Source organism: Xiphias gladius, chromosome 19 (genome assembly GCF_016859285.1).
Source record: "Xiphias gladius isolate SHS-SW01 ecotype Sanya breed wild chromosome 19, ASM1685928v1, whole genome shotgun sequence".
In the NCBI taxonomy this organism is placed as follows: domain Eukaryota; kingdom Metazoa; phylum Chordata; class Actinopteri; order Istiophoriformes; family Xiphiidae; genus Xiphias; species Xiphias gladius.
This window is the reverse complement of record NC_053418.1, coordinates 9,895,763-9,913,174: the sequence shown is the minus strand read 5'-3', so window position 1 is coordinate 9,913,174 and position 17,412 is coordinate 9,895,763. Positions and strand designations below refer to the sequence as shown.

The window sequence follows — 17,412 nt, the reverse complement described above, 5'->3', positions numbered from 1 at the left end:
AATATCCATATGCCTCCACTTGCCATAATCAATCTGCTCAACGTTACTGATAAGTTAGTTTTTCCGTCCAATAATTATAAGTTATTCTTTTCTGTCGTTCCCTCATTAGTGAAGGATGGCAGCAATCAAATGTTGCTAAAACACCGTCGTCCCTGCTTACCTTTTTGAGTGTGAAATCGCACACGTTCTGGATCAGCTTGTAGTTGTAACATCCCTGTTTTCCTTTGTGTGCAGAAATGAGAACTGATCCAGGGCGAGCCGGTCCCGCCCGCTCCCATGGGTGCCCTCCTGACGCGCGCTGGGCAACCCCGTTGACATGTCACCATGGGAACGGTTCACCGCTGGGATTTCCTCGGTTCTTGACTGTGTTTCAGCCTGTTTATTAGCGAGCTAAAGAGCCTTACTGTTACCTAGTAACGTGAATTATTTGGTAGAATATTGTCTTGAGTTGAACTTTACAGACCGATCATGTCCGACATATTGTGCAGGTGGCTGAACCAGGAGCTCCGGCTGTCAAAAGCTGTCGGTAAGCGTGACTAAAGTTACAGCCGATCTAGCAGCCTGTTAGCTTAATTACGATAACGTTAACGCTAACTCGGTGGTTTATTTACCGTTAACGGTAACTACTTTGGGGCACTAAAAGGCGAAGAGCATGTGAATTCACAAAGCGAACAATGTAGGAGCTATCCTAGAAGCTACCTATTAAAGTTAATAAACAGTTTATAAGTTATCAACAAAAGCAAGGCATAGTGGTAGTGTAGGAGATGTTATTGGCAATGAGTATTGCCAATAACATCAAAAATACTCTTGGTATAACAGTACCAAGAGTAGTTTTGGAAAAACCTGAAAAACCTAGCTATATAGCTATGTGTATAAGTTAGCAACCGAAATTGTCCAAACAGATAATCCAATTTATCATTTTAAATAGTTGTGATAGTCTACTTTAGTGGTTGTCCAACATTTTTTAAGTTATAAATGATGCAAATGTTTACGTACATGATTTCATCTTCACAGAGCCAAAGACCTTTGCCAGGGATTTCTCCAGCGGTTACCTAATCGGGGAGGTTCTGCATAAATATCAGTTGCAGAACGATTTCAGTATGTTTATGAAGAAGGAGTAAGTTTCCCTCTCTCTCGCTCTTGCTTTCTGTAGTTGTCTATCCATGCGCTTTTGCTTTTTGTTGCTGGGAAAATAGCTGACTGACGATTCATTCTCCAGCTTATTTTAAGTGTTCATAATTATTAAAGTTAGTCACAACTTTTCTCATAGCACCTCCATCTCCAAACTGAATAATTTTACCCGCCTTGAGCCTACTCTCCATTTACTGGGGATCTCCTTCGACATAAACACAGTCCAGGAACTGATGCAGGAGAAGCAGGGAGTTGCCACACGCCTCCTTTACCAACTCTACATCTCACTTGAAAAGAAGAAGAGAGAAGAAATCACTGGAACAATGATGGAAATCATGCAGCCAGCAGCCAATGCAGACCTGCACAAAAAGGAGCATGACATCTACTCTGATGTAAGGGGGGCTGTATAAATATATTGTATGTGTAGTTCATGCATGTTGTTAGGGGCCAGTGTCTTTGGACAACAGTATGTTTTGATGTATAGAAACATACTGAGATAAGTAGTGTTGCTCTGTACCAATACTGAAAAACTGTATGATTAATTATGGCAACTCTGACTGTCTTTTAGTCTTTCAGTCTACCAATATCGTAAATTTTTAAGTCTGAAGTTCACATTATTTGTTTTAAGATATTATTAGTACAAAAGCATGTATTTTCAAGCATCTTACTGTCTTTCTCTTATATAGCGACTGCATCAGGTGGTGAAACGTGATGCAGAGCTGAAACTGCAGAAAATTTCTCAGCACTATGAGGAGAAATGCCAGCAATTGAATGACAAGTCTGTCATGACCCATCCCATCCAACAAAAAAGACAACTCAAAGTCCAGGATGAGAAGAGAATGAAGAATAATGAGAAGGTACTGGAGATCATGGAAAGTACATTATAATAAGTACAATATTGTAAGACTTTACCCCTGTATTCATTTAACATAAGATCAAAATTTATAACCAGACTTTAATGCAGTGTACTGTTCACATCTTTATCAACATGACATATTGTTATTGTAACACAGTTACAAGTTTTTGTAGTATTTTGGTTTTGGACATTACTACAATACTATAGTACCTAAGAATACCCACACTTAAACCCTAGTGTTTTGATGATGGAATACGTGAAAACTCATGCTACTGACAGTGGTGAACATGGAAAACTGTGTGTGTTGCAGCTGCGGATGTGCCATCAAAAGTACATTGGCATCGTGCCTTGTAACCAGGCCACTATTGTTCATGTACCTAAGCCACCGCCCTACACTTCACAGCTCCAGCTAAAGAAGAGACAACAGCAGCAACAACGCAGAAAACACCAAGCACAGGTGTGATCCCGATTAAATGAAGTGATAATTCACTAACCCACAGAAGGAGTTTAATTTTTTGGCTTGCTGACACGGGGAGAGCTATAGAATGGTGCCCAAAGAGTTCATAGAGGCCAATGCTTATAATAATAATAATGGGCCTTACGTCTAGGTAGAAGTCCCTTCAAAACCTTAAATTGGTCATCAAAATCTGATGAGTACATTATGAAAAATTCCTTTACGCAATTTTAGAAATCCGGCCGAAGAACATTGTGTTTGTTGTTAAGTTCACCAGATGTTCGCAGGTCTTCTCAAAACCAATGGCTTGTTATTGTAGAACGGCTTTCATTGTTTACAGATGGGAGATTGTTTCTAATCCTCTTTCCTTGGTATTTTCCAGACTAGGAATTTCACCAGATGACACTCTGTATAAAACACTACCTCTAAGACAGTTGTCGTGCCACAGTGTTGATTGAATTCCTTAAAACAACAGAATTTGTTTCACATGTCAAAACTGAAAACAAATGGGTGACATTAGTTTTTTTGTCATTCTGGCATTACTGCAATTTCTTGCCATTTTGTCCATACAGATGGTCCAGATTGAAATAGCCCAGTTTGAGACAAGCAGGAAGAAACTGGTAACTTCTGGTTTTGCTTCCTCTTCAAGGTAAGAAAAAAGGAAACATCCACTAAGCTAATATTGTATTTATTGTGAACCGTATTAAATGTTTGTATTAATGGAGGATTATAACACTCTAAGATAATGACCATCATACATCTTGATAATTTTCCCCTTGGTGGCAGCAGCCTGGGCTGTGAGGTCCCTGGAAGTGGAACTAAACTGATATTACAGTCCAGTAGCAAGTATATACAGGAGATCCGACAGAGGCTGAAGGAGAATGCTGTAGCTTGCGAGCAGAGAGAGAAAAGACGAGACAGATTCCTGGTGAAGCAGCTCAAGGCCCATGAAGCTCAAGAGGTGAAACTTCTCCTCTCCTCTTGCTGAGAAATGTTAATATATTTAATGTTAATAGAAATAAATACCCACTCAGGAGATGTGAGAGTTCCCTCAGTACAGTCTGTTTCTTTCTTTAGTCATTCAAATGTAGTCATTCATCCATTTGTTTTTGTAGAATGTATATGGAAAATATAATTTAAATAAACCTGACATACCCAAAATCAGTCAACGGATCAGCCACCTCTACCTCATCTTACAGGAGGCACGGCGAGAGGAGCAGCTGGTGAAGCGTCTGACACGTCAGACTCAGCAGGAGCAGCGTTTGGCATCTCAGCTCCTCCAGATACGTATGCAGAAGGAGGTGATCCAGGTGAACCGCCTATTCAGAGAGCAGCAGTACCAGCAGCGGAGAGAGAGAGACTTCCAGGAGGCTCTGGAGAGGGAGGCGGTGAGATAGGATGAATAAGGAAGAAGAATAACCCTCTTTTTATTAGCGTGTATCAGTGATAGTCTGAGTGGTATAATAGGGAGAGAAAGGAAAAGGTGGATTTTGTTAGTTTGTATATTATCAACAGGGTATTTGGCATTATGAAGAGAAAGAGAGAGAGCCTTTAGAGGGACAGATAAATGGTAACGTAAGACTCATGACATAAACAACTACAGTATGTGTTTATCTCTTGAGTCCTTCCAGTGATCACACCTATACCGTAGATGACTGACATAGTTGAAAAGACAGCAGAGTTACTTGAACAAATACCTTGCAAAGGATGACAGCTATGGTTCAGCATGGTTTCAGTGTTAAATATTTAGTATGTTGTAGTATGGTGTGGTCATGTTGCAGTGGCGTTGTTACTAACGTAGTTCATCAGGCAATCCCAGAGCAGATTCTTATGTGATTAAGAGTCTTTTTTTTATTATTGATGTTGTGTAACTTGGCAAACTAGAAAGCTGAATGAACTGTTGCCTGCTGTATAACATCAGCTATACAGTAAAAATGATTAAAATGTCCTTTCTTTTTTTCTGTAAACTTCAATGTAAGTAATCCACCGATTACAACAATTACATTACAAAAATACTTATATACTTACATCTGTGGTGAATAGCAGGAACATTTACAGTATGTCATGCCTTCCCCACTCATTCCATCTTTTTGACTGGGGCCTGGTGTAGGCTTTGGCTCAGCAGGCGACGTTGGACTGTGCTGAAGAGATAAAAAAGGAGCTTGAATTCTTTAACAGAATTGCTGCTGAGCGAGCTCAGAGCAGATACAAGAAGCACTTTAAGAGCTGCAAGGACATTTTGGAGCAGATTGTGGACTTGGCAACCAAGGTTGGAGAATATCGACTGCTGACTGCAAAGTACGTAATTGCTTTTAATGATGCAATAGAATAATACGTATGGTATTTGGTCTTAAAACCTCCAGACTGACCTTTTGGATAATCCCAAATTAGTTAGTTAAGACATCTGTTTTTCAATGTACTTAACAGTAGTTGTAAAGACATTTTGACTTCAGCCACTTCATGATCTGAGGGACAGGATTGAGGAGGAGGTAGGACAAGTCCTCTGCTGTTTCTGCAAATTTTATTTATTTATTTATGCTTGAACAAAATTCACATTCAAGCACAAAAAATAATATCTCATCATATAAATTTTTGAATCTTCAGAATAAAAATAGACAGGAGAGACAGAAAGAAATGTGAATACATATGCCCTTCAATTATTGCTTTGTTTGTTTGTTTGTTTCTTTCTTTCTTTCTCAGGGAAAATATTAAAAAGATATTTCAGGAAAGAATTGACAAACTGAAATCTGACTGAAGATTGAAATCTTTTATTTAATGTTGTATAGAAACTGAAGCATTGCAGTGCAGTGCAGTGCTAATTCAGATGCAAGTCAAAAACCTGAAAAAATTACCAATATTGGAAACATTCTTGTACAACTGACCAAGTCAAATAAAATCAGGAGATGTGAACATCCTCTCTGCTTCTTCTCATGATCAAATACATCATTTCCAAAGAAATGCACTGCCCACACTACCCTGCTCAATATTTACTTTATATATACAGTATGTCACCTGCTATGCTAAGTTTTAGATATCCACTACATCAGATCTTCTGCTATTAGATTAACCATTTCTTAAGTTTAATCAATCAACAATTTGATTTTGAATACATTTGGAAGACATTAAAAAGTACTTTATAGTCCAGTTAGTTACCTGGTATGCAGCAAATTAAGTAGTTCAAGAAAGTCAAACCATTTACAAATGTGTGGGCCCGATTTAATTTATACCACAATTGGGCTTTTTTAAGTTTAGCTTTGCCTCCAGTCATTTTTTCTGCTGTCATGTCCAGTCTGATTCCAGAGAAGCTGATGAGAGAGTGGAAGGAATTGCTGTTCATTGGTCTGCCTCTCTATGAGCCGATAAAGGGCCAGCAGCCCGGGTTCGGAATCTCTGCCCCACTAGTTCCTATAGAGCTTAAGAAGCAGGAGATACTGAACAACCAGGACTATGATGAATACACTGTGAGTTTGAAACACGAGTGCAGTGTGTTTTTAAACGATATTGGTATGTGTGTGTTTGCCCACACACTTGCATGTAACTTGTCTTTGCAGACTGAATAACTTTTTGATCAAACCCAAATTTTCAAACAAATGCTGATTTCACTAACAGTATCAGGCATAATTAAACATGAAATAGGGAAAGCCAACCTAGCTACGTTTTTGACACTGAAAAGTTTGAATTGTCTCTATGTTGAACCTCTTTGTCTTAGCAAAATGTTATATTTGTCAGAACATGGTAGGTGAGTGGGCATGGCCAGAGGAAGCAGGGGAGACCAAATTACCCCCGACCAACAACAACATTCTTGGACATGTTGTCCTGCGACTGAGGAACATTGTTCATCCACCCATCAGGGAACCCTCCTCACCTTCATTTCCTGAGTTTACCCTCAAAGCCTGTGTCCTGGGCAAGTTTTGCTCTGGCAAGACCACCTGCCTGGCCAAGATTGCTGAAGGCATGCAGTCTGAACAAAGCATACACACAAACGCAATGTCACACCACTTAAGGCTTTACTGAAACACAGTAAATACAGTATCCTAAAAATGGATGTGGTATAAGATTTTATGGGTTATTTGTTGCTGAGTTTGTGTGTTGTTTTCTACTTTAGACCATGGCATCTGTGTTTTATCAGCTGACACACTGATTGAGGAGGCGCTGAATGCTTACCATAATGGGGAGGAGGTTAGTCAGATACAGTATAACAGTATTGCAACTGGATTAATATCCTTTTTTATAGAATTTAGTCACATGATTTTGCTCTAAAAAGATTTTTCGGGACCATATAGTCTCACAAGTCTGTCCTGCCAAAAAAAAAAAAATATAAAAAAAAAAGTCTTCAAAGATCCTAAAAAATTCACTTTTTAAAACAAGTCTTTTCTGGTCAGAATATACAGATCACAGATCAGCAGGAAGAAAAAGTAAATGAGCCACTGCTCACATCCTCCACGTCCCTGAAATCTGGTGGGTTACTGCAGCCAGCATGAATCTATTCTATGCTATTTTATACTTTTCATTGCATTGTGTTTATTTGCTTGTATAAAAATGCAGGGCATACTAATGTGTCACTGATAATTTCATTGTTTTTTAGACCCTGACACTCAAGAGGAAAATAGAGAAAGTGATGTAAGAGTAAGAGTTGTTTGTGTATACATATGTTACATTTGTGATTTTCTGACTTTTGACATAATATATTTACTTATACATAACGTAACTTGTATTCAACTATTATCACTAACCAACCTTCTTAAAATTAGCTTTCCCTGTTGATAAAATAATGACTTATTTTCCTGCTTACATGTGTCCCTTATCCAGCTCTCTACTCGGGCCATGCAGGGAGGAGCTGCAGAAAAAGAGCTGAGAAAAGGCAATGCCATCCCTAATGAACTGTTAGTAGATATAATAGTAGAGGCTATCAGGTAAGCACAGGATCTGTATTTTAATGTTGTGGCTGAATGCTTTATATATACTATATATACATTTATACACCATGGTTTTAATGTCGTTTCTGGTTGTCGTACATAGGATTTAGTCAATTGCTTTATCTAATTTTTACCATATGCAATTCATTTCACATAGTCAATATTTCAGAGAATTCTCAATGATACAGTCTTACTTGTATATACATTGTGGACAATATAAACAAGAATCCCGCAAGCACTCTGTATAGAGTGAAATATTTGTTGTGCTCTTACTAGGCAGCTTCCAGCTCAGTCAGGTTGGATCCTGGATGGCTTTCCAGTGGACATCACCCAAGCTTACCTGCTAGAGAAAGCCCTGGGCGGGTTTGTAGATGTAGGGAATGGAGTTGAAAGCAGCAGGGCGAACCTTGCTGTTGATCCTGATCCAGCCAAACCTCTGCCACCTCCACATCCTGTATTTGACCTGGCTCTGCTGCTGGATATCCCTGATGAAAGTGTGGTCAGACGTGCATTCAGTCACACTGGTGGGAGTTTAATACCGTGTATTTGTGTGTACCCATACCTTATCTGTTAGATGGTGTGCGTATGTATATGTACAAAAGTAACTGTCAAATGCAAATTATAGGTTTTTGTTTTTATATGGCTCAGCTGCTCCCAAACCGAGTTCAGATACAGATACTGCTGCTGATACAACTTTGCATCCCAAAGACAAAAATTTGTATCTGGCACAGATTCCACACAGGTAAAAAGAAGCAAAAAATGGGAAGCTAACTGAAATCAATAAATGGCAGCTGCTGCCTGATCACAGTATGTGTCTAATATCTAGTCCTCAATCCCCCAGGATCACAGCTTTTCAGGACACCTGGCCAAAACTCGAGAAATGGTTTGGTGGAAAGCAAAAAATTTTGGTCTGTGTTGATGCCAATGTAGTCAAGGAGGAGCTTTACAAGAGGGTGGAGTCTGTCATGCTGCAAGTTTCCATGCAAAAACAGGAAGGTAACTGGTTGTCATTTTAGTATTAAGCGAATATTAGTACACCCAATTCTGTTCAGAATCAGTTTCTTCATTGTTCCATGAGATTAGGTAAAAAAACAAGGTTAGAATAAGTGATCATTGGATTCTAACTTCTTCTAGAGTATATGATTTATAGTAGAAAATATGTCTTTCCTGAAAGAAACACAATATTTACTTACGATATTGCGATATATTCCCTCATCAGCTCTTGCCATTACTCCTGTTGAAGACGTGTTGGATGGTGGGAAAGCTCCGGACTCCTCCTCGTCAGCCACTCCTCCACCTCTAGACCAACCTCCAGCCCTAACAGACGAAGCCCCTGGGCCCACAGAGTCCTATTCAAGCTTTAATGAGGAAAAAGCCCAAAGTGTGAACTCACTTTCCAAATCCAACACACACTCCCCCAGAGGTGATTTGCTCAGTAGTCTGTGGATTACACATTTTAATTGCTATTTCAAGGACGCTTCTGCTCACAAAAGAAATTCTGCTTCAGAGAGAGGATTTAATGTGTAGATGATATCCACTGACCATAAACATGGTGTGTTTAAGATATGTTTTCCAACTAAAAATGACTTTCTGGATGGTAGATGTGTGTTTTTACATTTCGACACATTTCGTGTCTCAAATGTACCAAACTGATACAGTATAACTGATATACTGAAGTATGTGGATACAAACTTCACCTATGAGGCCACTCAGTCTTTTTGAATTTAAAATGTAAAACCCAAAGAATAGGGTCATACACTTATGGTTCCCAGTTTCAATAGTACAGTACTTATAAAAGTTCATTCAGAGTGATCTTTATGAGGTAATTTAAATAGCATTACCAGTATCTATTTTAAGGTGGTTTGGCGCTAAATTACCTGCCCGCTGCTATAATAAATAAGAAAACACAGTCATTATTATTTTTAAATTTCATTTAGTCACTTAATAGACTATAATAATTATTATTCTTATTATTAATCATTGATTAATATTCAATAGATATATTTAGTTTTACTTTGTTATGGTGATGATTTATGTACATTTGGCTAATTAATAGGGCACTCTAGGAAGGCATCAACTTCCTCAGTGACTAATGAGGACTCTCAGGGAGTCCCCAAGAACCCTCCTGAATCTGCCCCTCCCTGCCCAGGTTCATCTAGCTGGATCTATGTGGATGAACCACTTCCTCCAGTAGGATACAACTTCTATTTATATTATATTATATTTTATATATTTATATTATATTATTTTTACTAATCAGAATTGGAAGGGCACTCCTAATCTCTTTCCTCTCTGAAAAATCTGTTTTTTTCAGTGACATATGACAATTCAGATTGCCACAAGGTGGTGCTCTAATATGATTTAGCCTGTGAGCCTCTGATTTCCTACCTGCCTTGCCTTTCTGTTTCAGTTATGTTAAAATACATGTCATGTGACATCTCTGTTGCATTACAGTTATCTTCCCATGCCCCCTGCTATGTTGTCTTCCCCTCCCCATCTCTAACTCCAGGAGATCTCAGAGTACCTGTGTCCCCACTGGGACACAGTGTGTGATTCTTATGTGAACAACATAAAGACAGTGATGCAGCAGCTGCGCTCACAAAGCACTGTTATTACCTATCACCTATTCAACATAAGGTATTCTGCCAGGCCCGTGAAGTACAGATAAGCATTTGCACGTTGAACATATTTCTGTGACTGTCTTTTGCCCGTTTTTATATTTGATGTCTATGGCTGAAGATTCAACATTTCATATTTGGACATGTCTGTACATGCGTTCATACATTTGTATATCTGATAACGTTAAAAGCTAGCAACACAATTATGCCCTGTAAATCTAAAACTGGGGTAAACGAGAGCAGTATCTTGTTTCCTACAATCAATTGATCAATTTTATCCTTTTAATACTAGGTTTTGTCTTGTACGTTTATAGCTGCAGATGCAGTGTGACAGATGAACAGCTCACCATTTACAATTAGCATCTGAATACAGTACCAAGGATGTCATGGTTATTCTTATTTTTGGGTACAATAGAATGTGAGACAAATGATTATACCATTAGAATCTTGGTCAGAACTATTTTACAGATGAAAGACAATTTATATTAGTAGAAAATGATTTTTAAAGAGATCTCTGATGAATATTACATTTATTACTATGCAAATATTACCCGGTTCCCTGTATCTTCAGAGAGGAATTCAAGCATTACCTGGGGCGTCCAGACTTGAAGCAGGAGTTAGTGTCTCAGTGGCAGAAAGACTTCAACAGCATACATGATGATATGAGAGAAGATGAGGATACCAAAGCAGAGTTACATCTGAGACTTGATGTAAGACTTTGTAATATAACACAATACAAATATTTTTAATCTGATTAAGAAAATTGTGTGAAAACCTGCTTAAAAATTAAAATATAAAATACGTGGAGATGTTCTGATATGTGTACAGGAATTGCGTGAACGCTTGTGGGACATCAGTGACAAGCGTAAGGAGCAGGACGAGCAAGAGGCTTCTCTCATGTGTGACGGCTGGCTGGAGGACCACACTGCTATCCTCATCAACCACCACTCTACACTCATGCAGGTAACTTTTCAGTTTCTGTGTAACTGTAAAGCTGAAAAAAAAAGCTGTTGACGGAACAAAAATGTCATTTTCGGGGCCATTTCAATTCTGAGACAGCCTTGAAATGGCAGTGGCTCAGAAGAGGAGAACCATGGTGCAAGTAGCTAGCTAGTCATCTGCACACTTGGTGAGCTCTGATTAGCCTAAGCTAGGTCACCTGGAGGAAGGGTTATGGTGTTCAAAGGATGCAAAATGCTGGTTGATTCCAGGAACTTGCTGAACATGCATCAGCAGATGTATTTGCTCATCATAGTTTATAAGCTCATGTAATAGACAATTTCCTTTATTCTGTGTGATTTGTACCTCTTCCATTGCTTCTTTTCCGTCCTCTTTGGGTTAATGGTGTATAGGCACATATGTCTTCTATTTATCCCTTCAGTGTGACTTCATTTTAGGCAAAACTATAATCTTGGATTGTTTGTGTTTAGGTGGAGTTGGACCGTTTCCAGGAGACCCTCTGTATTCTCAGGGTCTACTATTTGAGCATGTACAGACAGGTGCTGCCTGAACCACCATCCAACTTTGTCTGTATCCCCCTACTGGAAATCCCAGAAATTAAGGATCAGGGCGAGAGGCAAGAAACACACTTTTAAAAGCAACCTAACCCTGTTAATAGAAGATAAAAAACTGAAACGAAAAAAATTGTCAATAGCTTAAGGATAATGAATGGAGAAAGTGAAAATATTTTGTTGTTCCACCAGTACTGAGCCAGCGGACACAAGTGTGTGTAGTCAGATGGATGACGGAGACGAAAGGAGGAAAACTAAATTGTAAGGGAAAAGCAATACCACACATAGTGTTTCCTTTAAGTTTTCTGCAGTCTGTATGGTAGATGATATTGATAGTCAATTCCTCACAGTTTAAATATCTAATATAAGTTCAAACACATAGAGTACACACAATTTCCTCTTCTTCAGTGTCCCCCCCCTCCCCAGACGTCCTGACTCCTCAGGAGGGGTCTCCAAGACCAAACGCCAGGGTCAAACAGAACCTGTCAAGGTCAGTCCTGTGTCTCTCTGTGTACCTTTCATTCACTTTGATTTTTATAGTCTTTTTCAGGGTCTGTTACTGATTTGGTTATTTTAGAATCTACTCATATCTACTCACAAAGAACTACTATAGATCCTATATACCCTGCTATCTTTGTTTATTTTAGTTGTTTCAGGTTGTACTGCTTTACAAGGCAGTTTTGTTTGGTCGACGAAATAAATTATTTTGTTTCATTTAATGAATATAATGTAGTATGTGAAACTGGAAATCAAAACAATCCAAAACACTGACACTTAGATAAAAATATTAATTGTGTTATATATAATAAGAAATATTGAACCTTTTCATTTTTTACTCCAGCCATCCCATGAGAAACTCGTCTCAGACTACGAGGAAGCACTCAGAGCCATCAGCAAGTTGGTAATGCTCTGTGTGTGAGAGTTTGCTCAAGTATTTTATGGAGGTCTATATATATATATTATTTTATTATTATTATTTTTTATTTTTTTATTTTTTTTATCATTCTTGGATGTCTTGGTCATACATGTGTGTAGGTGTCAGCAGAAGCCCACCAGGGGGAGACAAAAGAGCAGAAGGAGAGACCACATGAGAAGGAGAGGGAGAAGGCCACTGCAAGTGCAAACAAAACGAAAAAAAGAAAGCAATCAGCAAAAAAACAGAAAGGCATGTCTTAGTATTAAGAAAACTATGGAGAGGTGTACTGTATGTTTCAGTAGATCTTCTAGATCATTATCTTCTACCCCATCTTGTTCCTCCAGGTCCACCGTCCCCACCTCTGGCACCTAGCCCTGCACCGGCTGATGACAAAAACTCAGAGAAGACTCATGATGAAGAAGTCAGAAACAAAATACATAAAGAATATGCAGCTGCACTGGATCACGAGGGTATGCACACACACACACACACACACACACACACACACACACACACACACACACACACACACACACACACACAAACACATTGAGAGATTCAGTAGTTTCTTTATATTAAAATATACAGTACTTATTCATCATATTAACATATTGTCAGATTTATTATTAAATTACCAAGCGGTTTTCTAAAAACTGTGATATGATACATGTTGGTGTGACTGTTTTAATATGTATACATTTATGCATTTGAAATTGTGCACATGTATGCATATGGGTGTGTACATGGTCAATATGCTTATATAGTTTTTTTCCTCTGTGTGCATGTTTGTGTTTTCCAGAGAATGCAGCAAAGGTGCGCGTTGCGCTGGTGAAAGGTCATGGTCTGGTGATGGTGCAAACCCTGCAAAGCAGAGCAGAACAGGCCTTTAAAAACATGGAGAAGTGGTTAGGAGAACACTATCTTGCAGAAATGAAGAGGTATGGTACAGTACAGGTGTGGGTTCACGTGTGGTATGGTGTGGTGGGGGCAATGTGTGCATATACAGGGACGTGAATGTGAATAAAGTAGCAATAGTCATTAATTATACATAGAGTACATGTGTCACATTTTATCTGTGTCTGTCTGCTTTTTTTCTAGTATTGACAAATTATCAGAGGTGGTTCGCCACCACATAGAGTCTGGTGTTAAGCTGCAGAATGAGCTGGTGTTGGTACGTAGTGACTTTTTAATTGTATTGAATTCTAAGACAATTTTAATATCTATCTCAGATATAGTGTGGTACTCACTCATTACAGGGTAGCTACTATAGGGTGAAATCTGAATTGTTCTTCCAGTATGTGACATTTAACAATGGGCTGCAGTCTTCTTTACCTCACTTTTCCCATTTTAAGATTTGCCATATTGTCTTCTCCAGGAATGTACTGACTTCTATCTGAATGGAGACTGCCACATGGTGGCTAGCCAGGCTCCCCCTCCCCATCCACCTCCTCTGGAGAAACCCATGCGGTCCACCCCCACCATCACTCAGCTGGAGTCACTCCACCAACAGCTATACATTGTTGCTCCATCAGGTGCATACAGGGGAAAAAAATTGTGATGTGATTGGGTCTATTAATCCTACTATCCAGCTGTTCATCCATCCATAGATCCCTTTTCATTCCTTTCTGACTTTCAGGACTCATGTGCAGTTCTGAGTTCTCCCTTTTCCTCAGAGATATCACCTCCATTAACATGGGCAGAAACACCTTGCCTGAGCCCTGGATCAACAAGAATGAAACACAGGTATTCTTCAAAGTATTCCAGAGACTCAAAACATAAAGTTGGGCAACAATGTATTTTCTCTTCACTTCATAGCACCTAATAATAGAAGGAGGCTGCTAAGTAGACAGTTTATGAACAATTTGAGTCAGCAGACAAAAAGATTTAAAACCAAAAGACTACACAATCACATAGCACTCTGCTGACTACAACTCAGTGCAGAGAAAGCAAAGCAAGACACAAAACATTCCTGCACCATGCTTTCCGTTACCTGCATAGTCTAAACAACCACATAAAAGACACATTATGTAGCTTACAGGAGTACTGTCCTTTTCTCTCCTGTCCCCAGTTGATGGAGATTATGTCTTTGCTAATGGACGACCATGAGCTTGTAGACTGGCGTCGATTTCTGCTCAGTGCTGCCCTCCCTTGGCCATTTCCTTCCTTAACACAGCTGCTGGTCGTGCTACAACGTTTCAAGGCAGCAGATACTGGCAGCACAGGCTATATAAACAGGGAACAGTACCTACAGGTTAGTCTCTACATACACACAAATTGAGACGAATGTAGTAAATACAGATTCTGATTCTCTGGTCAGACATTGTAACTGTGTTTTAAATCACATTAAGTCCTTCTACACGGGATTAACCTGTATCTACAAGTTGTTCATCCACTCGTACCCATCCATGGCCCCTCTTCGCACTTCTGACATTACCGTGTACTGAGACTATTTCTACAAGCAGGCATGGGTTGAAGTCAATGTGACAACACATTTAGTATATATTATATACTTTATATGGTATACGTGAAAACTGTTGCTTCCTGAACCTAAAAATAAATGTTTAAGTTACTAATCTTTATACCGTTCTCCCCAGACGAAGTTGTGGTTTTCCAGTGAGAGTGTCCAGCCCGTCCCTGAGGACCCCTCTGAGCCTCTACCTTATGACCGTTTAGCTAACCTACGCAAGGTAACTAACTACCTGCAATGACTGACAACTTCATTCAAAGTCGAGGTAAACTTTTATTCCTGAGATGGGAAATAAAAGTGCTCATTGTACACAAACAACATACATGAAATAAAAAGAATGAACAAAGACAAAAGAGTAATGAGAGAACATAAAGATACAAAAGAGCATTACCCAACTTTTTAAACTATTGCTATAAAAGGGATTTTCAGCTATTCTCAGTGATATCTTATTGCAAAGAGAAATTATCTTAAAACACAAACTTATAGAGGATAAAGTCATCAGATTACCATTCTTTTTTTTTTTGGAAACCTCAACGGGATAAAACCCCAAAGTCTTATGTTTACTACACGTCCAAATGAACAGAACTGCAGGTAAAAAATAAAATGTATTAATAGTAACACTGGTCTCGGTTCTTCCTTCTCAGTTCTTTTTCCAGTTGTTTGCGGACCACTCTTTCTCTCCCCCTCAACTGGACTATGTGTCTATGCTGCAGTACTTTGCAGCTGACCCTAACCCCAGAGAGGGCTTCATCAGAGCACTTAGTGTAGTGCTGGGAAAACATCTGAAGCACTCCTTACAGGGTCCTCTTGTCCAGGTGAGTAAATTAATGTACAAAGAAATGTGAATGAAATTTCCACTTTATTGAAAAAGCACTCTATCTTCTTCAATCATCAACAACGTTATTATTTTCTGTCACCTGTGTCTTCAGAGGCTTGAGAATTATAATAGAAATGTCAGTGTTTCTCTTCGGTATATACCAAAACATCAGGAACACAATATCACTCTGTGTTGTGTTTACAGTCTATGCCAAGTATAGAAGAGGCTACAGAGCTCAGCTCCTCACCACTTGATGGAGAGTGCAAGGAAGAAGAGACTCCGTGTGCATCAACCGGTTCATTACTGGAGCAGGAAGTGTCCATCCCTGCTCTCCTTGCTGTCATCTGCCACAAAGTCACCAAGCTGAAAGGCGGCAACCCCCCTCCTTCAGGTTGCCTGAGTCAGGAGGAGCAAACTGAGGTATAGCCCTATGAAAGTTCAAACTAGGCTTGTAAGGAAGTACATAAACGAGTAGTTGAATTAATTGATAATGAGGTGACGGCAGAAGACATGTAGTAAAAGATTTCAGTTTTAAATTCCAGTTCAGCAGAATGTGTTTTCCCTCAGAAAGATTTTGTTTTCTATTATGCTTTCATCATTTTGCTATCAATAAGCATATAAAGATATAGCCTATTTTATTTAAGCTTCAAAGTTCAACTAATAGGGGTGATTAGCAAATCTTAATGGGTTTGTATGAAATTCACAATTCAAGGGTTATCCCCTGACTTGTCTTACACCAGTGGCCATTTTGAGTGTCAGAGTTTTTTTAATGCCACCATAATTTGGATAATTAGGGGAGGGTCCACATCTTCATTTACATAATTAACATTAAAAAAAATTACGTTACACCTTTTTTTCATGATGGAGGTAAAATAAGCCAGGCAAAACCCAACCAAGGTTGTTCATTCACTGATTCTGTGGGTTTGCATAATATCTTAGTGTATTTTAAAGGCTAAGGGCTTAATTTTTATTTTGTGGTAATACTGTTTATCTCTGCTGCCCTCTAGCACCTAGTGCATGTATTCAGAGAGCTGGGCTACAAACCTGAGCTCTGCGTCCCCTTCTCCATTCTGTCTGAGCATCCTTACATCCAGGGCCTGATGGAGTTCTCAACACACTACCAGCTTGTAGTAAGTGTCTTTCTGTTTATCATGGGGTTGTTATTTGTTTCCTTACCACAGTGTCTGTTTGATGATAATCCAAAATAAGAGACTTCTTGTTCTCTACTGCTTTGGCATACATACATGAGGATTCACCTTCTTTGTGATGCCAGTAGATTCACCTTCCGCACCTCATCTCTCTTCTCTCTCTCTCCCTCACCGTCCTTTGTGTCCTTTTTTTTTTCCTTTTAACTTTTATTTATCTGTCAAATTTTTCTCTCTCTCTCACTCTCTCTCTTTGTGTCTCAGAACATTCACAGCTTGCTACTGGCCCATCAGGATGAAGGAGAGGCTAACCGCTTGACAGGCTCCTAAAGGATGAGAAATATACAATACATATACACGCTGCTGTCTGCATCATGAGGAACCCTTCCACTTAGGAAATGCAAACAATGTCGCTTTGGCCATTTTTAAATATTCTCATTACATTTACGTATGAAATGTTTGCTGTCAGCCGTATTGCTTACTTCGGTATTGAATAAATGCATTTGCAACCTTTACTTGTTTCAGTATGTAGAAATGTCTATAACTGATGACGGTTGGAATGAGAACATAATTGAAATGAC

At 39.0% G+C, this 17,412-nt stretch overlaps 1 protein-coding gene across 1 annotated transcript; it reads left to right on the top strand.

The window, feature by feature from the left end:
* Window positions 1-276: 276 nt before the first annotated feature.
* Window positions 277-17,397, top strand: spef2 (sperm flagellar 2). The gene is made up of 39 exons (XM_040156388.1): window positions 277-526; window positions 1,015-1,117; window positions 1,271-1,523; window positions 1,818-1,988; window positions 2,298-2,444; window positions 3,014-3,090; window positions 3,228-3,402; window positions 3,641-3,829; window positions 4,552-4,739; window positions 5,731-5,902; window positions 6,171-6,393; window positions 6,547-6,620; window positions 6,824-6,899; window positions 7,027-7,067; window positions 7,251-7,354; window positions 7,634-7,881; window positions 8,006-8,099; window positions 8,199-8,353; window positions 8,577-8,780; window positions 9,414-9,547; window positions 9,867-9,994; window positions 10,547-10,685; window positions 10,804-10,938; window positions 11,406-11,551; window positions 11,679-11,747; window positions 11,895-11,976; window positions 12,328-12,387; window positions 12,522-12,651; window positions 12,747-12,872; window positions 13,202-13,340; window positions 13,501-13,573; window positions 13,778-13,934; window positions 14,039-14,145; window positions 14,471-14,653; window positions 14,997-15,089; window positions 15,514-15,684; window positions 15,891-16,106; window positions 16,694-16,816; window positions 17,096-17,397. Exons 1-39 carry the CDS (start codon window positions 469-471, stop codon window positions 17,159-17,161), a joined length of 5,229 nt encoding a protein of 1,742 aa, XP_040012322.1. The 5' UTR covers window positions 277-468; the 3' UTR covers window positions 17,162-17,397.
* The last annotated feature ends 15 nt before the right edge of the window (window positions 17,398-17,412 follow it).